General features: G+C 42.9%; 5 protein-coding genes across 7 annotated transcripts; 2 read left to right on the forward strand and 3 right to left on the reverse strand.

Moving 5' to 3' along the window:
* The first annotated feature begins 405 nt into the window (after window positions 1-405).
* ift74 (intraflagellar transport 74) lies at window positions 406-6,870 on the forward strand. 2 transcript variants are annotated; one of them, XM_061266189.1, is made up of 20 exons: window positions 406-539; window positions 1,025-1,155; window positions 1,261-1,399; window positions 1,513-1,561; window positions 1,621-1,719; window positions 1,794-1,854; window positions 1,916-1,975; window positions 2,054-2,115; window positions 4,282-4,420; window positions 4,784-4,846; window positions 4,934-5,077; window positions 5,146-5,186; window positions 5,248-5,327; window positions 5,453-5,506; window positions 5,571-5,668; window positions 5,738-5,864; window positions 5,961-6,124; window positions 6,203-6,328; window positions 6,526-6,586; window positions 6,657-6,870. In XM_061266189.1, the coding sequence occupies exons 2-20, from the start codon at window positions 1,036-1,038 to the stop codon at window positions 6,770-6,772; spliced, it is 1,803 nt and encodes a 600-aa protein (XP_061122173.1). In that variant the 5' UTR covers window positions 406-539; window positions 1,025-1,035; the 3' UTR covers window positions 6,773-6,870. The 2 variants fall into 2 exon arrangements, with proteins under 2 accessions (XP_061122173.1, XP_061122172.1); XM_061266188.1 differs by having other exon boundaries at window positions 421-539; window positions 1,006-1,155.
* LOC133143916 (leucine-rich repeat-containing protein 19-like) lies at window positions 2,225-4,086 on the reverse strand. Of its 2 annotated transcripts, XM_061266191.1 has the most exons (7): window positions 3,928-4,086; window positions 3,767-3,867; window positions 3,442-3,689; window positions 3,171-3,282; window positions 2,986-3,073; window positions 2,744-2,905; window positions 2,225-2,670 (listed from the first exon to the last, which is right to left on the reverse strand). In XM_061266191.1, the coding sequence occupies exons 2-7, from the start codon at window positions 3,857-3,859 to the stop codon at window positions 2,369-2,371; spliced, it is 1,005 nt and encodes a 334-aa protein (XP_061122175.1). In that variant the 5' UTR covers window positions 3,860-3,867; window positions 3,928-4,086; the 3' UTR covers window positions 2,225-2,368. The 2 variants fall into 2 exon arrangements, with proteins under 2 accessions (XP_061122175.1, XP_061122176.1); XM_061266192.1 differs by having other exon boundaries at window positions 3,767-4,079.
* Window positions 6,871-8,707: 1,837 nt separating the features above from the next.
* Window positions 8,708-11,055, forward strand: LOC133144012 (cAMP-dependent protein kinase inhibitor alpha-like). Its single transcript, XM_061266359.1, is given in 3 exon segments — window positions 8,708-9,143; window positions 10,410-10,590; window positions 10,901-11,055. Coding segments are annotated over 2 exon segments (300 nt in total). The 5' UTR covers window positions 8,708-9,143; window positions 10,410-10,445.
* A 463-nt stretch (window positions 11,056-11,518) lies between these two features.
* Window positions 11,519-16,347, reverse strand: ercc3 (excision repair cross-complementation group 3). Its single transcript, XM_061265907.1, has 15 exons — window positions 16,208-16,347; window positions 15,723-15,922; window positions 15,407-15,643; window positions 15,266-15,315; window positions 15,058-15,193; window positions 14,753-14,923; window positions 14,487-14,691; window positions 14,088-14,402; window positions 13,781-13,965; window positions 13,485-13,687; window positions 13,299-13,395; window positions 13,118-13,235; window positions 12,928-13,046; window positions 12,675-12,824; window positions 11,519-12,591 (listed from the first exon to the last, which is right to left on the reverse strand). Exons 1-15 carry the CDS (start codon window positions 16,224-16,226, stop codon window positions 12,457-12,459), a joined length of 2,340 nt encoding a protein of 779 aa, XP_061121891.1. The 5' UTR covers window positions 16,227-16,347; the 3' UTR covers window positions 11,519-12,456.
* Window positions 16,348-16,493: 146 nt separating this feature from the next.
* bco1 (beta-carotene oxygenase 1) lies at window positions 16,494-23,360 on the reverse strand. The gene is made up of 11 exons (XM_061265909.1): window positions 23,241-23,360; window positions 23,037-23,165; window positions 22,846-22,975; window positions 19,136-19,283; window positions 18,911-19,061; window positions 18,540-18,760; window positions 18,211-18,468; window positions 18,041-18,146; window positions 17,876-17,970; window positions 17,006-17,117; window positions 16,494-16,905 (listed from the first exon to the last, which is right to left on the reverse strand). Exons 1-11 carry the CDS (start codon window positions 23,296-23,298, stop codon window positions 16,751-16,753), a joined length of 1,563 nt encoding a protein of 520 aa, XP_061121893.1. The 5' UTR covers window positions 23,299-23,360; the 3' UTR covers window positions 16,494-16,750.
* Between the last annotated feature and the right edge of the window lie 1,020 nt (window positions 23,361-24,380).

Raw genomic sequence — 24,380 nt, forward strand, 5'->3', positions numbered from 1 at the left:
GCGCACGCGCACTGTTTTGAAAATTGAAATACTGCTTTTGTGTGTTGTGTATGAAATTTGATTCTTAATTTTTGTACAAAAGATGATTTAAAGTGTCGATCAATGTGTCATCTAATCATCTATTCTGTATTTGTTCAGTGCATACAATGAAAACCGTGATGCATGCCAAAATAAACAAATCAATAAAGCAACATTCCTGCATGGTTAGGGTCACCCTAAATCAAGGGAGGTCTCAATGTCCCGTAAAGTCAAATTAGTCGTGCGGGTATTATAGGAATATTGGCATAACTTGTAAAAACAAGGACAATATATATAGCAAGTCGTTCAGTAAAGATAAACAGGGCCTGTCATTATGCAATATTGACAGTTGGTGGCAGTATTACGCGTTTTCGTGTTTCAACGACGCCCAAAGAGAGCCGAAGAAGAGAGTTGCCGCAGTAACGTCTAACAACAAACTTGGTGGTTTCTTTTTGCTAGCTCTGGAGACAAATGGCACTCGTATTTTAAATATCGGCGTAAAGGAGAAACTGCAATAAAAGGTATTTTATTCTTGAATGTTTTAGCAAAAATAATGTCATCGATAAAACAGTCAGCGCACAGTCTTTTAGTGGCTTGGCTCTCATGTACAAAAAGTGATTGCTTGACTGCTATCAACATGTGATTAACATGCTTACGGTGGTCATATTTACCTATACAGAACACTCACGTCTCGTGATCCATAAACCTTAAATCGTTCAGGTTTACTGGTAAACTATCGAGTTTACGTGCAAAGTCTTGTACACTGTAAATGTAACTGTTAGCCTCGTTAGCATGCTTCACGTCGAAGCTGTGCACCGTTATATTAAGATAAGGCTTTGACAAACTCAGCCAAAATGTTTATGTTTTTACATCAATAGCATTTCTCCCAAAAGCATCCATGCATGCAGGACTGGATCACTCGCTGTGATGCGGCATAGTCATATTCCCTTTTACAATATATATATTTATATATCTCTCTCTCTATATATATGTCATGTGATAACAGGTTACAGCATTATGGCGAGTCAACGACCTCCCTCCAGTATGGGTCGGCCTATGAGCCGAGCTGGATCAGCCGTAGGGAGACCTTTAACAGCTGTTCGACCTCCTCCTACAGCCATACGTATACCAACTGGGGTATGACGAGTTTGCCATCATGCATTAAAAGTGTGACTGTGAACTCCACCTTGGCTCAGCTGTTTTTTTGCACATACTGCATGTAAGTGTCTTATCATTATTCAGATGCAGATTCCAGGTACTAGTCTTCATCCTGGTGTGAGGACTCTGATAAGCACTCCGGGAATCCTGTCCGCACAGATTAAAGTGGCTGATAGGCCTGTGACCCAACAGGGCCTCAGCGGCATGAAGACCGGGTTGAAGGGTAAGAACAAGTTTTTCTTGGCTTTGATTGATTCTGATCATCTTGGATGATGATGTAATGAATTGTCTTTTTTGATCTTCTCTCACTACCATGTCGTCTCCACCCCCATGAAGGACCCCAGAGACAAATCCTGGACAAGTCTTATTACTTGGGTCTTCTCAGGTAACTAGCAAATATGGATCCCTCTAAATCAAAGATGTGACTCGTGTTTGTGCTGTTAGGAGTAAAATCAACGAGTTGACCACAGAGATCAGCAAACTCCACAAAGAAATCGACACCTTCAACCAGGAGAACTCCGTCTATCTGTCTTATGAAAAAAGGTCAGTGACGTCACTGTTGCCAGAGGTGTAGTTGATTTAAAAAAAAAAAAAAAAAATGTCATCTGTTCCCCCAGAGCTGAAAGTCTGGCTGCAGAAATCAGAGATCTGCAGGGCCAGCTTGCTGACTACAACATGGTAAGCCGTCTGAGCTCTTGAAAGCCGAATATTTCCTTCATAATTGTCATTTTATGGACAGTTGATGGACAAACTCAACACCAACTCAGACATGGACGAAATGATCAACGACTACAACAGTGTAAGTAGACTTTGTAAACAAGAAAAGAAGTGTTCCTCTGGTAAAATGTAAAAGAATCACTTTCTTTCTTCAAAACAGCTGAAAGCCCAAAACGACAGAGAGGCGGAAAGCATCGACAGCGTCTTTATCGAGAGACGAGAGTAAGTGTTTTCTAAATGCTGAACATGTGCTTTTGCCCCAGTCACATTTTCAGTCCTTATTCTCGCTTTCTCTCATTTTACGTCACTATCAACTACTACAAAACACCTATAAAATACCAGTGAATCATTTTAATTCCATTAAAAAAAAAAAGACGTTAAAAATAAGAAATGTAACAAAAGTAATAATCCTATTTTATTGCTCTTACGTGATGCTATAACATTTCCAAGTGGCCCGTTGTGGCCTTCATTTCAGTTACTCCCCTGCCTTGATGTAAGGATCCTCAAAGTAGTGCACATCCTCCTCGCCCTCAGCCCTATTGTTCTCGAAGGCGATGGTCTGGTGGGTCATGCATCTCCCCGTCTCTGAGTAGATGCTTGAAGCTGGGCGGTCCTCTTGGTTCTCTTCTTGCTGCAGTCGTCTATGTCTGTAATTGTGGAAGAGCCGGTACCAGGAGGGGCCTTTGATGGCACACACCACCAACATGGATGTTGTCAGCGCCAAGGCCACCACACACGCCACAAATTTCCAAGTGTTCCCCGACGCAGGCATTTGGTCTGGTTTTTGTTGAAGACAAGTCTTGGTCAGTCAGTTAATCATGCAGCCAGTTCAAAATGGAATATTTCTTACTGCTGTCGTCTGGGTCGATGGTCAGCAAAACGTCTGGCTTCTTGGATGGCTCCATGGTGCCTGATGTTGAATTTGAGGAAGATGCTGCTGTTGGATGGCACTCAGCCTCCAAAACATTCATCCCGGCCTGTTGCCGTGGTGACGCACATTTCGTGTTTTGCCCTGATGTGGATCCAAACATGGCAGAATCCCAGTCGTCTATTGAGATTGAACGTACAGTCGTAAATCATGACGATTATTACCAATGGTGACTCCCGCTGCTCGTATTTCTTCAATGCTGCTCAGCAAGTGGCACGAGCAATTCCATGGGTTGCCCTGAAGGTCTACCACCTAGTAGAGTCCAGAGTAGGTGGGGGATATTCTTAAAGCAATCCCAAGACCGCTTTTGCATAATACTGTCTAGGGATCCAAGTCTATGACTTGTTACCTGTAGATTATTAAGCTCGCTGAATAGCTTTGCAGGCAGACTTGTCAGCAGGTTGTGGGACAGGTTTAGCATTCTGAGTGCTTCAAGGCCATAGAAAGACTCTGGTACGAGGCTGTAATGAAAGCCAAATGGATCGTAATGCCTGTTAAAAGTTTCTCTATTGGTCAAATGATGATAAAAAAAAAATACATCTTCAAAACTAAAGATGCAATTTAAAACCAAATGTGTAATAGAAGCTGATGTTCACCATTTCCTTTTTTTTCTTATTTACCTGCTGATTTGGTTCTTGGATAGCGACAGCACGCTGAGGTTGGGTAAAACAGACAAGTACCTAGCAGATATGTTGGTCACCTGGTTAAGATCCAGGTGGAGCTCCAAAAGTTGAGGATAACTGGCCAGGGCTTGTCTATCTTCATTTGACAAAGTAATCTGATTCCTCTCAACCACAAGGCTAGTAACAGATGAGTTGCTGCTGCCACAAGGGATCACATCCAAAAGCGTGGCAGTTAAGTTACGGACCTGTCACAGAATACATGAAAATAGGTTAGCGTGTGCACTATACTTAAAATAATTTAAAAAAAAATAGATATTCTTACGTTTGCATTTTCCACAGCATGATTATTCTTTGCAAAAATCGCCACAAGGCAGACCGAGCACAACAGATGGAGAAATTGCTGAGGCTGGCCCATAATCTTCCCTGGATACGGAACAAAGCAGCTATTTCTTGTACCATTAAGAAAACTACAAGTGCGCTTACCCTCGCTTGCAGTTAGTTGTTAGTGTTAATCTCTATGAACAGGAACCACAAAGCTATTGTCCAGTTAGAGGAACAGCGAGCACAGCAAAAGACCTTTGGACCCTTGTAAACTCTGAAAGCTTGACTGTCGAGAAAAGTCGTTTGATGAAATCGATCCTCATTGCACATTTCCTTGTTTCTCAAGTGATGTTAACTCTTTAATTGCTCCCCTCCCCTGCTACCACCTTCATAGACGCCGCCATATACTCAGAAATGAGAATATATATTTTCCAAAAATGAGAATATATCATCATAGTATTTTGTTGTTGTCACGCACGCTTCTTTGGTTGACCTGCTGTTGTCTTTGTGCTGCAGAAGGGAGGACGCTATCAGGGCTATTGAAGAAGAAATCAAGAAAGAAAGGCGTGTTGCCGAAGAAATTGTCCAAGCCATGCCGGCTCCAAAGCAGGAGAAATATTTCACCATGACGACAGCCAATGAGGAGTTGCTACAGGTTTTTTTTCTTTTCTTTAGCAGTGTAAAATTTACTCCGATACTTTATTTGTATAACATGCTGGTATTATAGTGAAAAAAGATTGTTACTTCTTTAGTTTCATTTCATGCCTGGATAATTTAAATGGCTGATATTAGTTCTTTTATGTCAAAAATAACACAACCTCTGTATTGTTTGTAAATGTTAAGGGACTCACTGAAAAAAATAATTTTATTTAATATATATATTTTTTGTATGAATCATTCGATGAATGGGTCATTGGAGTTTTATTTTGCCAAATATTGCAATCTGCATCATCCTAAAAAAAAAACTATCCACATATTCTGGACCTTACTTTAATTTCCCTGTCTTGTTCTCTCCTAGGAACTGGCTCTTCTCCAAGAGGAACTGGATGCCCTGTTGACCCGGAAGGAGGAATACGAAGCAGTGAGTTAGCGCTAAACAAGAGCAAAGGAAAAAAAAAATCATGGATTGAGGTAGCATGTTTTGTTCCATGTCTTTTTTTTGTACTAGGAGCTGGCCCATTCACAGATAAAACAGGAAGTGGTCCGGCTACACGAAACTTTGTCAACGTTGGAGGCAAAGCGGGACAACATGGAGGCGGAGCACAAGAGCTTCAGCACGCCTCAAGAGGAGCGAGAGAAACTATTGAAACAGGTTGCTTTGTTATTCCTTACGCTTGTCCACGTGAGTCTCCACACCATCATTCATGCTTTACTTTTCAGGTGAAAGAGCACAATCAGGAAATCGCCAGCATGGACAGACAGTACGTATTGATTTGGTAGATTTGACAATTATGTGTTATGAATTGGCACGTGTGTGTTCAGGCTGGTGGAGATTCGAGACAGGACCGGTCAAATTACAGAAGACATCCGACAACACGAGCAGGACTCGGAGGAAGCTCAAGGTAAGATGCTGAAAGTTGCTACACGGTCAGAGATTGTGTACAAAAGTGGCCAGTATGAAAATATTACTACATCCTCCAGAGAAGCCTACAATCGTTAAACTCATTATGCACGTCTTCCTTCAAAGGGGAATGTCAGCAGAAGTACAAGGAGCTGAAGAGGAAAGAAGAAGAAATTGATGGTAACACCCACCTGCTCACACAAATGACATGTACATAGATTAATACCGAATTGCTCTTTCCCAGGATTCCTGCAGACTTTTGAGGATTTAAGGACTCAGGAGCAGAACAAGATGACTCAGAGCCAGGAGAACATCGTCTCCCTCTTGGAGCACTGCAGCAGGGTGAGTCGAGTAGGAGACACGCAAAGACCAAAAGGGATCGTGTGGTTACATGTATTTTATCATGTACAGAATATGTTGCGGCTTCGTCGAGTGGATACAATTACAGCCAGCGAGCTTAGAGACATGCAAGTCGTGTTGGTCTCCAAGGAGACGGAGGTGTCGCAGTCAGCCAGCACCGCCAAGGGACTGACCTCTGGTAGACCCACAACTGACCCCACCCGTAGTCTTCACCTGACCTTTCACGTGGCACATGCCAAAATCCCATTGTGTGCCCTGCGTTTGCTTTACTCAGAGTGTCAACGGCTGCAGCAGGACCGGGAGAAGTTCCAGCAGCTGGAGGGCAAAATCACGGGCGAGCTGAACACTCTGAAGGAAAATGTCAAACAGATGGAGTCTGAGCTGCTTACCTACAGGGACCTGGAAACCCTGAGAGACACAGCGGACCAGAGGAAGACGGTAAAACACTTGTCCATGAATGAGTTCTCAAGGCATGAGTTTTCCACCAGTGTTCAAAGGTGTGATGTCTTTGTGCAGAGACTCCAGGAAGAGCGAGTTTCCCTCACACAACGGCGAGATTCATTCCGTCAACTTTTGGAGGAGATGAGCGAGGAATATGAAGTGCTAAAGGCCAAACTGGAAGAAAATGAGACCCATGCACAGGTTTGTACACTATAAGCATGTATGCCACATTTGGAGCATTTATTCAGGATACAAGTGAAGCCAAGTAGCAGTAAAAAAAATGTTTTATTTGTGCTGAATTATTTAAACAGTAAAGACAAAGTGTACATGAGCATCAAGGATTAGCTTTCCATGCACTCGTTTACTAATGATTTTTTATTTTCCTTCTTTCTTTGTAGTTGGCTAACCTGGAGAGGAAATGGCAACATTTGGAGCAGAACAACTTTGTCATGAAAGAATGTATCCTTCCCGAAAGCAGTGTTATTTTCGGATGTGTGTTGCAGACTGTTTTCTTTAACGGCAGCGTCAGTCATCGCGTCGAAATCTCAGGAGAGCGACTTTGCTTCTGTTTCCAAGAACGTCTACGAACGAGTGGCTGATTACAACAAGAGCCTCATAGATGCGCTGCAGAACATCAGGAACTGAATACACGCATTCTTTACATGCCGTTACTGTTGTAGAGTGGCCAATTTGGTCGAGTGGTTATTATTATTATTTAAATAAACATTAAGAACCTGTTAAAACTTGTCTGGTGTTTTATTCCTTGTTTTTATTTCTTTGGGCATGAAAACAAAAATGTACCATTTGGTTAACTGCTTTGTATGACAAATGTGTGAAGGCACCGCCATAGTCACGAGTCTTTGCTCGAGTGGTTAACGTCTTTGACTCTGACACGACGGGACCAGTGTTAGAGACCGGCCCTTGGGCTGTACTTTTGTCGATTTTCTCTCACTTCTGCATAGGAAGGAATTCGTAGGAATTCACTGGAGAGCCAACGGGCCACCAGCCTGCAAAAGTTTGGGAACCATTGGTCTAGTCCAGTGCTTCTCAAATAGTGGGGGGCGCAGTGCTATTCCTGGGGGGGCGCGTGTGACCCTGGGGAACAGGCTTTTTTTTTGGCAGTACTAGAATAAAGTGTAATTGCGCGTTTACTACAGCAGGGGGCAGTGGCGCTCTCATTGTTACTTCTGTCACGTTTGCGACAGTGCAACATTTTACGACTTACAAGACAAGTTAGGATAGTCACGGTGGGGAGGGGGGGCGCGAATAGTTTTCTTCTTGCTAGGGGGGGGGCGTAACAGAAAATAATTCAGAAGCACTGGTTTAAATAAAGGTTAACCTAAAAAAAAAAAAAAAAAAAAAAAAAGTGAACCCTGAACTTTGAACCCGCGGTGACCCCGCGGTGACCCCGTGGTGACCCCGTGGCCCCGCGGTGACCCCGTGGTGACCCCGTGGTGACCCCGTGGTGACCCCTGGGTGACCTTTGAAACCTGAACTTTCAACTCTAGTTAAAAATCGAAAATGTGCACATGACCCCGTGAACTTTGAACCGACCTTTGACCCCTGGGTGAACTTTGAACCGTAAACTTTGACCTTTGACCCCTAGCTAATTACGTTTTTTTTTTTTTTTAAACCGGCATAGCAGAACGATCCATGGTCTTCAGATGCCGCGCTGTCGCCATCTCCTGGTCAGTTAGTGAAATGCTTTTGCTGATGTTTTTTTTTCTCTCAATTAAAACAAATCAACTAGCCAGTTGGTTTTCTTTATTTAATATCTATTATCAGACAAAACCAAATTGTGAATCAGTCACCTAGGCTATAGCAGAACAAACAATCCATGGTCTTCAGATGCCACGCTGTCGCCATCTCCTGGTCAGCTAGTGAAATGCTTTTGCTGTTTTTTTTCCCTCTCAATTAAAACAAATCAATCAGCCAGTTGGCTTTCTTTATTTAATATCTGATATCAGACAAAACCAAATTGTGAATCAGTCACCTAGGCTATAGCAGAACAAACAATCCATGGTCTTCAGATGCCACGCTGTCGCCATCTCCTGGTCAGCTAGTGAAATGCTTTTGCTGTTTTTTTTCCCTCTCAATTAAAACAAATCAATCAGCCAGTTGGCTTTCTTTATTTAATATCTGATATCAGACAAAACCAAATTGTGAATCAGTCACCTAGGCTATAGCAGAACAAACAATCCATGGTCTTCAGATGCCACGCTGTCGCCATCTCCTGGTCAGCTAGTGAAATGCTTTTGCTGTTTTTTTTTCCTCTCAATTAAAACAAATCAATCAGCCAGTTGGTTTTCTTTATTTAATCTCTGATATCAGACAAAACCAAATTGTGAATCAGTCACCTAGGCCAGTGCTTCTCAAATAGTCGGGCGCGCCCCCTTGGGGGCGCGGTGCTATTCCTGGGGGGGGGGCGCGTGTGAGCCTGGGGAACAGCCTTTTCTTTTGGCAGTACTAGAATAAAGTGTAATTGCGCGTTTACTACAGCAGGGGGCAGTGGCGCTCGTTGATGCACGGGGGAAAGGAAGGTAGGCAGTTCACTCGTTGACTCGTTCGCCAACGGGAAAATCCGGATTCGTTGCCTCACTGATCCGTTCTCGCGATGAACTGGAAATGCGAATCACACACTCACAGATTGGTTCACTCAAAGATCCATTCAGTTGTCGAACGGGAAATGCAATTCACGACTCGTTCGTGAACGGGAAGTGACGTCATTTTCTTCTTCGTTTTGTTTTACGCCGAGGTGGCACCAGCTTCAATGGGCATTACCGACACCTACTGGTTGAAGTCATATGAATTGAAAAAAGAACGAATCACTGTATGAAGTGATTCATTCGTTCACTGTCGTTCACTGAAACGATTCGTTCACTCACGAGCCAACACTATTGTCAGCCTATTTGGGAGCGTGACGAGAATTACGGAGGAGGTACCGCTCGGACTGCTCCTCCATCTGATGTAGATCCCCCACATGCGACTATTTGGACGCCTTTTAAAACCTTAACAGGTACCGCATAATAATTCACATTGTTCCAATGTTGCAAAATGACGCGATGTTTACAACGCAAGGTTGAGCGGTCTTAATATTGACGTGCATGTCGCTTTATTATTACAATCAATGTGCGCGTCATCGTTTTGTATTTTGTGTATTATATCTCGCCACACTGTTTTGCAATCAACGCATTCTTTTTGTCTCTTTGTCAATCGTTGCTCACCAAATGACAAACATAAACATCTTGGATGTTTTGAATGGAATTCATATTCCGGTTGAAACTTCCAAATAATATAGAAATATTGTGGCATTTTTCAGCACATATGATATTTGTATAGGTTGTCAATCATTGTCATTATTACAAAAAATTGGAAAAGATCGTCTCTTGTGAAAGGTTCTCTGTCTGGACCCAATCTAACTTCTTACGATGTTATTTTAAACGTTTGCATTAATATACATGTTTTTGTTGACATCCACTATGTGTTTGTGTTGAATGTAAGATCTATGATTAAAATATTTTCATCTTTTTTACATGACCTAAAATGACATTTTCATTTTTCCAGATTTATTGTTTGTTCTTCCTTACTTTTTGATGACATCTTTTTTTTTTTTTTGATTGCGTCAGTTGTTTGGTCTATGCTTCAAGATAATGTCGTTGAGCTTTGGTCCCACATTGGACACACGTACTCACACACTAAACCGCTTGACAGGCTGCATCACGAGCGCAAGCAGGTCTAAATTATGAAAGCCTCCAAATGAATATTGCATCGGACATGAGCACACCAAAGATAAAAGTGGATCATTGAGAGGCCTCGTCCTCCTAATTGAATTTGAATAGCCATGCTACTCCATCATCGGAGACAGGAGTCTTTCGAAAGAAATACTACATAAAGTAAAATAAATCATCCTACTATTCCTAGGTCAACATCTGTGGGGTCTCACCCATCCTGACATCAGTTGCGTGGGTTCCATTGCTCACTCACATGGTGAAAGATGTGTCTGAAAATAGACGTCATTTGAGGCTGTTGTTGGTGGGGCAACCGACCACTGGGGCACAATAAAAACACAAGCTGCATTGCTTTGCATCGGTTATTCATGAAGACACAGCAGCCAAAGCAGAAAAGAGCCTTGTGCTATGTTGAGGAGCAAAGTGGGAGCATTCAAATCTCAACACAGAAGTTGAACCCAAATCGGACAGATTAACATCTAAAGGAGAAGAAGCTTGTATTGAGGGAATTCTTTTGACATGGCGTACCTTTTTTCTTTTTGTTGTCCCACAAGCGTGTGCAGGCCCTGCCATGGTGAGGTGTGGCAGAAATGACGGATGTGGAGGCGACCTATGAGGACTTCATCGCCTCTCAACGGTCTGGCCGCAGGAACGCCATCCACAACATCCCAGCAGCCTCCGGGGAGCCTGCAGATTTGTCGGAGAGCCTGGCACAGCTCAACATCAACAAACCCGGTAAGGGGGAGTAAATCCTGTACGCCTCCTGCCTTTGTAAAATAATTATGCATAGCTTAGATTTGAACTTTGCAGTGATTCATTATGTTTTAGTGACTTTTTTTTTTAAGAGACATAAGCTGAATGATGCAGAAGCCTCTTATGTCCAAATTTGGTCATTTCATATCATTTTCCACAAATAGCTTTCATTTTGTTTCATCTAATAAAAAAAAACATAGTGGAGTTAAGACCTTTAGAATAAAGGAGCACATTTCTAATGATGCAGGTTACGTGTGTGACTGACTTGTCAATTTGCTCTTCTGTCCTCCAGCTGGTGAAGGTGAAGAAGATTCCAAGTCTTCTTCATCAAAAGAAAACAGCCAATGAGAAGGCAACGGGCCAGCGAAACCGAAGTTTCCTAACGACAGCCGTGAACGAACACAACTTGTGCTTAATGGTGTTAAACATAAAAGCCTCTCCCGCTGACTTCCTGCCATGAGCGTGTAATCGCCATGGAAACCTCAGTGTCATCTCTTTGCATTCAGGCATGTTCCAATTTCCTTCAAAGGCCCCTTTCCCAAGCTCCCCTTTCCTTAAGAGGCCAAAGCGGGCTTGTAAGAAACATGCTCAAGGGTCCTGGAAGGAAAGGAGAGAAGGGCCTGGGGCCATTAAAGGTTACTGGGGAAGGCCATTTTGGTTTCAAACATCCTGCTCTCACGAAGCACTACACCACTGCACTTTGAGGAGTTGATTGAACATCGTGTTGTTCCTCTTTTGGAGAAACCTCAGAACTGATGGTACGTACCGTTGTTGTTTTGCCTGCTTCCAACTGTCAGAAATGATTCACATGAAATTGGATCTTTGTTTATGTTGGTAAATGCATCACTCTAAATCATGCTCATTAACCTCCTTAAGTGCACCCTCTTCATATCCATTTTGTTGCCAGTGCTTGATCTATTCCAGCTCTCATTCTTTAATTCATTTTTCGGTAATGAGTCAATATACAGTTTGTCAGCAGAAGTAACTGCCCGGGGATGTACTACTTGCTTACTGTACAAATATTCTCCACAAAAATGTTTTACTAATTTGCATTGCACACAATGTAAAAAACCTAATATTCTAATGAAATCAATTTTTATACTCTGTCGAAATTTAATGGCACGACGATGTGAAAACGTCCTTTTCCAGTTTCCATATTGTAATTGTCTTCATTTTTAGGGATTGTTTACCAACTAAGATTGTGATATTATTTTGTACAGTTTGTTGAGCAAAAAATCTGTTTGATTGAAAGAATAAAATTTAATTCATTGTTTAAAAAAAACCCATTGTGTCGATAATTCCAATTAAATTTGCTGGTGTGTTTTGTCATGGAACTATTTGAATAGTTACCTTTATGAGGTATGCTGCTGATTATAAGAAGTCTGCACCTTTTTTTGTTGGACGAGCTAAATGCTGGAAAGAGAAAAATTAGGTGGATTTTCATTCATTGATTACATTTTATTTTGTGTTTCCTGGATAAAACAAAGCTGTTGTTCCTACCTGAGGATTCTATAATCATTTATTTAGGTAGACCATCAACATGATGTTGCATTTTTTTTTTTTTTTTTTTTAACTTAAACCTCTTCAAGTAGTAGAAAAAGAAAACACGGGTCACTTTCCATAGATGTTATTCTCACTAGGGTCAAAGTTTCTGGAGCCTATTGTGAGAGGCAGACTACTTTTCAGACATGCGGGAAAACCCACACAAGCCCTGGGAGAACATGTAAAATGGACAGAGGATGGCCGAAGCCCTGATTCCAACCACCGACCTCAGAACTGGGAGGGGGATGCGCAAAGCACCATTGTCTCTTCACGTCACCTTCTGTGTCACAACTTTATCCAGTCCATCTACTTCCTGAAGCGCTTGAAGAGCGGATGGATGCCTTTGCCGAGAGAAGACAATTTGCTTTTACCCTGATATTCCATATAGACTGTGTCATCAGCACCGGACATGGAGCTCATAGTCCCCGTTCGCCTTGAAAACTGTTCAAGAAGAAGAGCAATCAAAAATGCCAACGATTAATTACGACCCTTTAGCATGTATGTCAAATTTTTGTTGCACCCACCTGTGGTTTTGTACCCATGTCTCCTGCCACCGCTTCCTCCTCAGCATCGAGATCGGACGCAGCCAGGACCTTTTGGAGGAGCTGCTGTTGCTCCTCTCTGGTGGAGAACATCAAGTCTTCTTCCTCCATTCCTGCCAATTGTGTGATCACCTAAGACACATACATGGCTTTTAGGAGCTTGTTCACAAAAAGAATTCAAATGGCAAGTCAATGTACCATTTTATATTGACTCATGTCCATGTGTAAACTATACCTTAAAGCTGTAGCCCTGGTCCACTAGGAACCTCTGTCTCTTGGTGGAGTACGCCATCTCCTGGGTGTCCTGAGACACCAGCGAATAAAAGAATGCATTGTATTCCTCTGCAACCATTCCTAAAAAGGAAGAAAGACGGCGTGAGAGTCTGCTTTTTTTCATGTAAGCGTAGTTTGAGGCACAGACCAACCTTTCTTGGCTCTTAAAACTCGACCAAGTCTCTGGGCTTCCTGCCTCCGTGACCCGCCGTGAGAGGAGATTTGGATTAGAACATTGGCTTCTGGCAAGTCGAATGATGTGTCTCCAACCTGTGTGGTGTCCATTAATCGATTAATGTTGAAAGCTTTAGGGGCACTCCATGAGTTTGTTACCTTGGAGATGAAAATGGTGTTGATCTTGGGATTATGTTTGAAGTTCTGCAAGATCTGCATACGTTCCCCTTGGGAGGTCGGGCCATAGATGTAGGGCCTTGAGCAGACAAATACAGCGCATAATTGAATACTGTATGACAAAAAAAGGTCTATTTTTTTGGGGTTGAAAAAGAACCCAAAACATACTTGTTAAGGCGAATTGCGTATTCCTTCAAGGCAAAGACATTATCAGCAAAGACGATGATCTTGTCATTGCGCCGTTCATGAAAGCGAATGAGAAACTGGCACGCCCGAAACTTATTGGGATTCATCGTATAAAGCAAGATGCGCTTCTTAGTTTTGATGGCCACATACTCTCTGTAAAACTCGGGAGACATTGGGCACCATACCTGAAACATAGCAAAAATCTTGATTAGGACGTGTACACAATCTAGAACATGCTCTGGAACACGCAACTGGTGGGAGGTCTACGACTCTTTCACCTCCGCACACTGGACTTTGGCTATGTAGCCATTGCGCTGCAACTCCATCCAGTTGGCTTCATAAAGCTTCGGCCCAATTAGGAAATTGAGGTCCACTATCTTGTCATCTTCTCGAACTAAAGTAGCCGTGAGGCCCAGTTTGCAGTGTGCCTGGACGATGGTCAGCACGCTTCGAAACATTTTGGCTACAAAGAGCACATTGGAGAAAAAAAAAAATGTGAGTATGAGACAATCTCACAAAACAAATGGTCTTCTACGGTAATAATTTCACCGGCAACACAACAGAATGAGTGATATTGAAACATACCAGGAATGGTGTGCACCTCATCTAGAATAATCAGACCCCATTCTTGACTTTTCATCCACTCCATGACCCTCTCGGCTTCCCAGGAGCGCTTGGTGGTGTGGCCAAGCATAGAGTAAGTGCTGATGGCCACTGAGCAACCGATGGGCTTGTCCTTGGCATCGGAGGTGAAGCGGCAGATTTGAGAGTCATCGATAGTGGACCACATCTTGAACTGGGCCTTCCATTGTTCCACCGACACGGAGGAGTTACCCAACACCAGGCAGCGTTTGCGTACCGTGCACGCTGCTGTCACACCCACAAGAGATTTGCCCGCTCCTGCATAGCAAGTCATGTGGCATCATGTTGTCAGTGTTTGTTGTGTGTTTACCAACAATAAAAAAAAAAAAAAAGTATTCTCACCACAGGGGAGCACGATGACTCCGGAACGAGCGCGTCCATTGCCAAACATTTTGCGCAGGCTTTTTTCCTGATAGGGTCGTAGTACAGCAGTCGGCTTCAGGTCTATATTGATATCTGGGTTGACCGTATCGTTCCGAAAGTCGTACTCGGCTAAGAGCGGGTATTCCAGCTCAATGCAGCGCTTTTGTAGCGCCTCAATCATATCCTACAAAGAACCACAATGTCGATTTGAAAAGTCACAAATAATAAAAAAATGCAAATTGCACCTGTTGAATTTCAAAAGAGACGGTCTGAGTCTCTTCCTCCTCTTCTTCCTCTTTGTCCATCTGCTCATAGTAGCTGAAGATGTCTTCAGGAACCTGTTGGTCGGACGTTTGACCATCACCGGGCTGCTGTGAGGTGGAAGCACCTTCTTTGTCCTCAACAGTCTTGGAGATCTGTTGAGGAAATACAGTGAACCATGGAATAGAATTTTTAGTATATTTATATTTAAGACAGTTCTAAAAATAATGGATGAGGAAATAAATAATCAGCAGAGTTTTCGGGCAGAACAATTTAATTGGGGGCATACCGCTGACTTGCTGCGAAGAACCTCAGTAATGAGCTCGCCGTCTGTCCCATCAGGAGCACAGAGGCGACACTTTCGGATTTTTTCGTCCTTCAGGAGACTCTGAATCACTTCGGGAAACGTGCTCTCAACAAAATACCTGAAGACAGACATGCAGAAGAACAGTGAAAAATAAAGCCACATAAAAACAGTCAAGAGAATTGTATTGTACCTATTATGCTTGAGCACCAACTTGACTTTGCCATAGCTCACAGTGCAGAGCTGGGGGGAAAAAATATCAAATAATACATTCAAACACAAACAAAAACCTCATTTCAAGAGTTGATCATCTGAGAATCAGCTTTATTGATACCTTAATAAATTGCACGATTCCATCAGGCACGGAGGTCTTGCTGAGTTTCTGCAGATACTCCACTATATCAGAGGTCTGCAGCCCCACACTGACAGCAGCATACAGTGAATATGCTGTTAACTTGTACTCGTGTATGTGGGTGGGTCTGCAAACCGGCTCTGCAATGGCTACCAAAAAATCCTGTGCATACTTATACACTGGTGAAAATGCTTCTAGAAAGATGTGTCCATCTGGAGCCTGCAGAAGAAAAAATGAACTAGAACAACAAAGAACATTGACCTTGAATTCATCCTGAAAGTCTAAAAGGGCATCTTACCACCCAGAGGGGTCTTGAGGTGTGATCGTTCTTCAGAAGCATCTGAGCACGATAATCTTTGGCTCCATATTCATCCATCTTGGTGGTGGATTCATCCACTTGTTTCCCCGCAGCAGCGGGTATGCCATCCTGCGATTTGCTACTTCCCACCTCTTCTTCATCTTCCTCCTCCTCATAGAAACGCTTTTTCGACTTCTTCTCTGTAGACCATCACATATTTAATACGTATGACGATACACAATATTTGCGTCGTTTCGAGGATATATCAACACAGATATTTATAAACCAAACGCAGTATTGCCAACACATTGTTGATAACGTTATGTGAGCATACGAAGCAGCGTAAAGTGGAATTCGAGCGATATTAAATGTAGTCATGTTGGCAATATCCTCACTAATGGCAGTATTTTATAAAGCAGTACTACATGTCTACAACGCATTTAAAAGGTTCGAGCCAGAGTCTAAACGAGCCATATCTCACTCACCTCGATCCCTTTTCCCCATATTCGCAACTTAAAAGCCCTTTTCTTGATGAATTCTTATCTTATTGTTTTCACATGTCAGTTACTTTCGTAGTTGTCATGGTAGAAACCGGAAATAACATTGTCTTCTTTGATGAAAACAGTGGCTGGCAATCCGCGTTATAACGCATTAGCGCCACTTAGCGGACTGGGGTGTCCATACAAATATTACTACATGTATCATACGCAGATCTTGTTTTTGTTTTTTTGTAAAAAAAAATGTCATGTGCTTGAATTCTTCCACACAGTGTGAGTTGCATGGATTTATTGTGTAAGTTTAATATGCATATATTTTTCCAGTGAAAACAAGAGGCACAAAAGGAAAGCCAAAGGGATACACAAGAATAAAGTGGATATTATACAATGTAAGAAATAACATTTTGAAAAAAAATCGATATCATCCTTATCACTTTGTCTCGTTGTCCCTACAACAATGGAGTGTCATTGACAAAGTTTTTTTCCCCCACCTAAAATGCATATTGATGCTCATTAATAAAGAATAGTCAGCTAATTTCCTTCAGGGATAAAAAATCCATGCATGTCCTTCCGGAGCTCAGCGTTCACATAACCCCGAGCTACTTCCTTGAATGTTCTGGCATCGAGAACCAAGATGAAGTTCAACTGGTCGGGATTGGCGTTGATTACGGATGATAAAACCACACCTGGAAAAAAAGGAAGACAGTGAAGTCAAGTGTCTATATAATTCATTAGTTTTTATCCATTGTGAAAATTTAGGGGTTGACTTCAAATAGGAACTCTTACCATCATCTTCTGACTCGCCATTCGGCCTGGGGACAAATACTGCCTCGGACGGCCAGCAGTTTTCTTCACCCCAGGTCAACAATTGCTTGGTGTCTGTGTCAAATTTGGAAATCTACACCAAAAGATCACACTTGAGCTTAATTCACAATTTATTACAAATATGTCAAGTTTGACTTAAGATTGTAGAAAGTTATCGTTTCACCTTTGTACAGTTGCAGGCTACACGTTTGCTGTATATGGATAAGAGTTATAAAGTCGCATTCTTAGAAGATACCAATTGGAATAAATTATTGAGCGATAAGATTTGCTTACATTTAACGACCAAAAACGTGGATGTTGATAAGGAACCATTTACCACAATTAAGCAATTATGTTATCTGGATTTATGACATTAATTATCAAGAAAGATGTACTATATTGTTACATGAGTGACCTTGGATGACAAGGATGTTGGTCGGAAGAATAAACATCTTCCTGTTGACAGGAAGTAGATGAGTGCATGTGCGAGTTTCCTCTCTTTTGACGTCAGAGGAGTGATTTGGGCATTCACTTAGAATCAGGGGAAGCTCTTTAAAGTATAGTTTCTGTGCTCCTCAAGTCTAATAGACTTCCTTTCTTCCCATTGTTTGTGTTCACTCTGTGCTTAACTTTGCCAAATGAAGACCACCCATGGGTATCGTAAGCAAGGCCAAGGGGGTTGCGTTTTGTTTGAGCAGCTTCGAAGTCAATATTTAATAGTTTCCCCCACCTTGTGGTTTTACCATTTATGCTAGTTAGGAAAAAAAAAAAACAAGGTTGCTGTGAACAATGCCTTTCCTTACTTTTAAAACTTTGCAAGTAATTCCAATCGTTCTTTTGAATGAATTGTACCTCTTTTGAAAGCGCCGATTCCTCAACGCAGTTGCAATACACAAAGCGGTGTTTCTTGCTGTTGAGATCGTAATTAATTCGGGGCAGTTCGATCCCTGATGATGGTGAAAAAAAATTTGTAATTACAAAACATAAATAGATTGCTAAGACTAGCATGATGTTTACCTTCACGGAGCACCTCTGCTTTGCATGTTAGTTTGCCTTCTTTTTCTTTTACCGCTGTGGCTGTGGTGCAGGTCAATTTGACGAGGTTCTCTCCGATTGCCGCACCCTGCACGCCAGTACAACTTAGTCCCCTTTGGAATCAAAGTGAAATGTTCATGTCTTCCTCCTACCTTGTTTGGTTGAACAGGAAGAGCAAATCTCCTGTAGCTTGGTTGGGAGTAGGTTTTCTCATGTGGACCCGCCTTTTCATTCAGCTTGCTCAGGTAAAACATCTCATAAAGGCCATTGTCCTTGTAGGCGATGACATCAAATACGACGCAACCGTCGACCTCGAAAGCATTCACGTGATGGTAGACGACCAGAGCTTCAGTGTAGTACTTGGTCTCCACCACCTTGCCGGTCTTTCTGTCGATCAGGTGGATCAAAGTCTGAAGGGAATCAATTTGAGTTTTAGAATCTTTAAGATGTTCAGTGGTGCTAAATGAAAGGCAGCGCTTACATTGTCTTCTGGACAGAACTTCAAGCAGCTGGCCCAGTTGACTCCTCTCATGTAGGCGGTGGCCATTTTGACAATGTCCAATTTGAAAGGCTGCTCGATGAAGATGAAGTAGTTGTCCGTCATGCCGAAGCTGTGGTAGTAGCTTGGCGACAGGAGGGAACGGCAGGGCACTGAGCAGATCACCTCCACATTTTTCAAAGCGGGGACGTTCTTGTCTTTGTCTGTGAGGTTTGAGAAGAATCAGTCGCACATTTTTTTGCCGCTACGTTTTCAAATGTGAGTCACTGCCATTTTTGTTGTTGTTTGAAGTGCATGCAAATTGCATTTTGACGGCAGATTGTGAGGACAAAGTAGAGGAGGTCATCATTTACCTTTCTGAGGAACAGCGGGGACTTTGAACAGAAGGTATTTTGTCTTGCCCTTTTCAGCTATACAAGTACCCATGTTGTAAGCGTTACCCTCTTTGTCGTAGTGTGGATGAGACGTAGCCAAATTCACAGGGACAAACTTCATGTAGTCCACCTGAGTGGGGAAAAATCCACCTCCTGAAGACCATCACTTTTTTTTTTTTTTTTCTTGAGACAGATGAGCCTTACCTTATCTTGAGTTTCCAGGGTGACAGGGTCAATTTTACGAATGTAGTTGGTCTCTGAAGTGGCAAAATAATCCTGACCATATTTGATAAAATTGCTGGCGCCGTTGTCAGTGAAGTCGGGCACCGTGTGGTTGATTAAGGTAATTGCCCTTGAAAGAAAAGAAGTTTTCCCGAAGTCATGATTGATGAGAGTTGAAGTCCAAAAAGCTATATTCACCTGGTTAGTGTAGAAACTGGATGTCCTCTCAGTTTAGATCTTTGAAGTTGAAGCTTTAATAACTTTCATTCATAGTTACAGGTAGTGCAACATTGACTCCTCGCTCGTTCTGTTTTATTACAACTCTCCCGCTCTCTGTTTTTATGCCCTCTCACTTCCTCCGTCTCTTAAAGGGGTAGTGTCTAATTATCACGACACTACATCTCTCCTTTTCTTTTAAATGAAATGTCCTTCCTTAGTTTCAGCTTTACTTACCCTGACAGAATGTACAATTGAAATAAAGTGGTTTCCAAAATACAGTCATGTAAAATTGTGATTCCGTATTATACTATGAATTCAAAATCAGATATACAAACACTTTAACAAATAACTAAGCTTAACATCTCTGAGCAGTACTGAACACACATTACTCTTGTGTCGATAACAAACATAACGGTGGCGAGAATTTGTCAGTGTCTCATCACTCTATGGCCTTTGCTATATCTCAGTGATGAGTCTGAGGCGGTCGTCTGTTTACCCTCACAGGGCGTCGCCTCCTGGTTTCAAGGTTAACGTGTTCGGGATCACCTGCTTGTCCATTAACACTGTCGTCATCACAGTTATCACCGTCTCCTGTTGTGAATGGGACTTCCGGTTTGTGCTTCAAGAGTTTGAAGTGCGATCTATGTCTTGTGAGTCTGTGGTCCTGTCTCTGTGCAGTGACCATCGTTCCGTTCACTGCGATGACTTTGTAGGGGTTTGGGTTGAAGGGCGTCACAAGTTTTCCCGTCTTCCTCTGTTGTATTAGGACAACATCACCCTCCTTGAGCACAGAGTGTGATGCGTTCCTCCTTTCGTCCGCATACTTCTTCATTTTGTCCTTCCTCAATCCATCTGTCCGACGGAGATCATCATCACTGGGGGGATGAGAGATGGACGGCAGCTTTATACTTATGGGCCGACCATAGAACACCTCAGCCGGAGGCCGGTTGGTGGTATGATGAGGTGTTGCCCTGTAGTCCCTGAGGAACTTGTACAGCTCTTGCTTCCACGGCTTGCCTTCCAGCGTAGCTGTGTGGATCGCTTTGGTCAGAGTCCTGTTGAACCTTTCAACCGCAGTGTCGGCCTGTGGCCAGTAGGGGGTTACCTTCCCGTGGTGGAATCCAAGGTATCTTGCAAAGTCCGAAAAAGCCTTGCTCGAGAATGGGGGCCCATTACCGCTCCTCACCACTTTTGGGATTCCCACTGTCGAAAAGATTTTGTCCATGACAGGGATGAGTCTGCATGCCGATGTAGATGGCATAATCTCCACAAAGGGAAACCTCGAACACTCATCCATGAGGACTAACAGGTAGTCACCTGAAGGAAAGGGGCCACAGAAGTCCACCGCAACATCCTCCCAAGGCCCCTGTTGGAGTTCAGACATTCGCAGCGGTTGATGCACAGTCTTGGGTACTGCATGTGTAGCAATGACGGAGACATGCATTCCAGTGTCCACGTCATCTGTGATACTGGGCGTGTGAAGTGTTTGTGGATGGCGTGACACGTAGTCTGCCGAGTTTGATCTTCCAGGTTTGTGAACAATTTTGAGCTTGTAAGGTTGCACCTGTATGAGACCTAGTTTAGTTGCAGTGTCATGGCCCAGCAGCGAGCCGTGGTCTCCATCAACAACGTAGAATGCTGCCTGAGCTGTTCTCCCATTGGCAGAGACTGTTGTGGTGACCTTACCACGAAGGGAAAGGGGAACGTTTGTACCATAAGGGTATATCCTTTTGCTTGACTGCTCCAGTTTGAGTTTCGTTTTCAACGCGCCGTAGGCTCTTCGATCCAGGAGATCAGCTGAGGCTCCCGAATCAACAAGAACATCAATGTATTCACCAGCTACCATGACTGACCTCACTGGTGGTTTTCTCCCCTCCGCAGCTCTAGTGACAAAGATGTACTCATCATCCGTGCTCGAGTCATCAGCCGCGAGATGACTTATGGGCGCGGTGTCAGCACCGTCAGCAACAATAGTTTTGACTTGTCTGCGCCTGTTAGGCCACGACACCTCTTGTGCGCTCTGTGTCGGTTCCATTTTCTGTCCATGTTGACGGTGTTTCACCTTCATGCCAGGGCCGGAGAGACAGCAGCGGGCGAAATGGTTGAATTTTCCACATGTCCGACACTGTAGACCTTTCGCTGGACATGCTGCCTGACCACCCTGATGAGGAAACGCACCTCCACAATTCCTACATTTCATCCCTGGCTGATCTCTACGGTCCATGTTTTCCATACGGCGTTCAGAGGTGTTCCATCCTCTGCGTCTTGAATAGAGCATGGCTGCAACATGTCCAGTATCTCGATTGTTTTCAATGCCAGACGCCTGAAGTTCCGATGTCTCGAAAGCTCGGGCCAGATCCAATAGACCTTTCAGAGTCATGTCCGGGTCTCTCAGTGCCCTTCTCCTGAGACGTGATGATGTGCAGCAGAGTATTATCTGAGACTTAATTTCCTTGTCTACATTAGTGAATTCACAATTCTGAGATAGCTGTCTCAGTCTGGTGTGAAAAGCATCAACAGTTTCACCTGGGTTTTGTTTTGATTGTCTAAATACATAGATTTCATATTCTACATTATGACTTGGACTGAAATATTCGGTGAGCAGTTGTACTGCCTTATCGAAATCACCTGGTTGGCCTCTTTCAGGAAAAGTCTCAAAGATATCCTGCACTTGTTCCCCAGCGTAGTACAGAAGCATAGCCTTTTTTCTTGTTTTATCAGTTATGGCAGCCGCCGTGAGAAATGTCTCAAATCTCCTCATCCACTTCGTCCATTTCAGGGAAAGGGAAGCCGACTCTGCGTGTACATCAAAAAGGGGGAATGCGGGTAATCCAGCCACACCCGCCATTGTCACAATAGGGTTTGTTCGACAGCGTTTTCTTTGTCTTCCCACAGGAATACCACCGTCCAGTCACGTCCACGTGTGTAGCCGTTGCTAGCCCCTTCGTCTGCGATAGGCAATAGCACGTCTCTCCCGACTATAGTGCGAGCGTCATTAGCTAGACGATGGCGTCTTCTTTCTTAAGATGCGAGGCCAGATAGTAAAACAGCTTCGTACCGGAGATATTCCAGCATCAAACTACGTCCGCCATACGGCCGTTTACTCACGAGACCGTCACCAGCAAAGCGGCTATCCTGCGCTCCAGCAGGCTAACAGTTGTGAGCGGTAGAAACTCCGTCGCGGGGATCCATTTACGTCAGTCGCGCAATATCCTCGTCGCCATTGTAGAAACTGGATGTCCTCTCAGTTTAGATCTTTGAAGTTGAAGCTTTAATAACTTTCATTCATAGTTACAGGTAGTGCAACATTGACTCCTCGCTCGTTCTGTTTTATTACAACTCTCCCGCTCTCTGTTTTTATGCCCTCTCACTTCCTCCGTCTCTTAAAGGGGTAGTGTCTAATTATCACGACACTACAGTTAGTTATAAATATTTTTCAAATTGTTGCCGCTTGGATATAGAGCAATACTTACTTGACAATAAAGTTTTTGCTCGGGTCAGGATAAGCCATCGTTCCCATTTCTGACACAACAATCCGGTTGGACTCCATGTTGGATTTGTAGGTGTCACTTCTCAGGAACCTACTTCTGTGGGTCACTTCACCTGTGACACAAAATAGTTTTAATTCAATACACAAACACAAAGTATACACTCAGAAACTCACCATCCTTAAAGGAGAAGCTGTACATTATGGACATGCCATCAAACCAGTGGTCATAACTGGTATCCCCAATGGAGAAGATCCCAGGGCCATTGCGTAGCAATGTGCCTTGCAACCAAGCGGGGATGTTCCCTAAAATAAAAGTAAAACAAGAAAATGATCATAAAAGTCAAATGAATTTAAAAAGATAAATTAAAATAAAACTACCTTTCACATCTGCTTTAAGAGGCTCTGGGTGTTCTGTTGCATTTTTGGAAAAGTCCATGTTGACTGAAGTTGCACGTGAAGCCGTCTGTCAGAATAAATGGACCAACATGCAAACCACTCCTTTTAAGATCTTTGCAAGGGGAGGGGCAAGAGGACAAGAGTTATCTAATCTTCAAGCAGGAATATAAGCGTTCGCTACATCCATATCCAATATGTGCACCTCTAATAAATTTATGTAAATCCAATACGTGAGTTGGCTGAGGTAATGAACTTTGAGAAAGTTTGATTTCTAAGAACTGATGGAGCCGATTTATTATTTTACAGTATAGCAATCAACTATGATATGGAAGTATGTTTCATAAGGGACATCTGCACAACGGTATATTCGAGTCGTTGAACTTTTACATGCACCTCAGCACAAATTTATGAGTCATGAGATTATTGAAAGTTGTAACGTGAACATGGAAAACACCATGGAAGATAATCATCTAGTCGTGAGATAATAGTCTTCAATGGGGGATAAAGTCTTGGTTATCATGTTTATAATCCTGGGCTCGAATATTGGTGTTAAGATTAGGACAGTACAATTAAGGTCAAAGCCTGCATGTTATGAAAATGGTTAATCAAGCAAGCAAAAGGCACATTAGTTTAATTCTGATACTGCCGATAAATGTAAACGTTAAAACACGTTATTTCTTTTTTGACGTTCAAGGGTCGGAATGTGATGTTTGGTTGCTGTCATCATGATTTTGGGTCACCTAAGCGGAAAATGCCGACCACTTGAAATAAGCGTTCTTACCAAGCTACAAAAAATTGTTACAAAAAGAGTATAGAATACAAAATAAAATTCAAATTGATGTCATAAAGTGATCATTTTTGGAAGCACATAATGAGAATGAATATTTGATGTAAAGCTTGCCTAGGATTTTTTCAGATCGTGAACTTGGATGTCATTTCACATGCCGTAGATAAGGGAAGACAACCTTTGATACAGCAACGTCATCAATACAAACCCGCTCCGACGGTGCAGGCACGAGAAACGTAAGCTTGTTATTCATTTTCAGCGAGTTGTCAATTGACCGTCGTGGTCCCGTAATTTCCGGACCATAAGTCGCGTTTTTTTTCATAGTTTGGGTGGGG

Source organism: Syngnathus typhle, linkage group LG19 (assembly GCF_033458585.1).
Source record: "Syngnathus typhle isolate RoL2023-S1 ecotype Sweden linkage group LG19, RoL_Styp_1.0, whole genome shotgun sequence".
Lineage (NCBI taxonomy): Eukaryota > Metazoa > Chordata > Actinopteri > Syngnathiformes > Syngnathidae > Syngnathus > Syngnathus typhle.

Bases quoted from the DNA above. Each gene is read 5' to 3' on its own strand.
- ift74 (XM_061266189.1), top strand. From the start codon at position 1,036: ATGGCGAGTCAACGACCTCCCTCCAGTATGGGTCGGCCTATGAGCCGA. The intron at 5,328-5,452 runs GTAAGATGCTGA...CTTCCTTCAAAG, and splicing joins GGACTCGGAGGAAGCTCAAG to GGGAATGTCAGCAGAAGTAC. The intron at 5,865-5,960 runs GTAGACCCACAA...TGCTTTACTCAG, and splicing joins CGCCAAGGGACTGACCTCTG to AGTGTCAACGGCTGCAGCAG.
- LOC133143916 (XM_061266191.1), bottom strand. From the start codon at position 3,859: ATGGGCCAGCCTCAGCAATTTCTCCATCTGTTGTGCTCGGTCTGCCTT. The intron at 3,283-3,441 runs GTAAATAAGAAA...CTTTCATTACAG, and splicing joins TCCAAGAACCAAATCAGCAG to CCTCGTACCAGAGTCTTTCT. The intron at 2,906-2,985 runs GTAATAATCGTC...GATCCACATCAG, and splicing joins AGCAGCGGGAGTCACCATTG to GGCAAAACACGAAATGTGCG.
- ercc3 (XM_061265907.1), bottom strand. The intron at 15,316-15,406 runs GTATCAATAAAG...TTTTCCCCCCAG, and splicing joins GAATCGTGCAATTTATTAAG to CTCTGCACTGTGAGCTATGG. The intron at 13,396-13,484 runs GTATGTTTTGGG...TGTCTGCTCAAG, and splicing joins TACGCAATTCGCCTTAACAA to GCCCTACATCTATGGCCCGA.
- bco1 (XM_061265909.1), bottom strand. From the start codon at position 23,298: ATGGACTTTTCCAAAAATGCAACAGAACACCCAGAGCCTCTTAAAGCA. The intron at 19,062-19,135 runs GTAAGGCTCATC...TTCCCCACTCAG, and splicing joins CCCTGGAAACTCAAGATAAG to GTGGACTACATGAAGTTTGT. The intron at 16,906-17,005 runs GTAAGAGTTCCT...CTTTTTTTCCAG, and splicing joins TGGCGAGTCAGAAGATGATG to GTGTGGTTTTATCATCCGTA.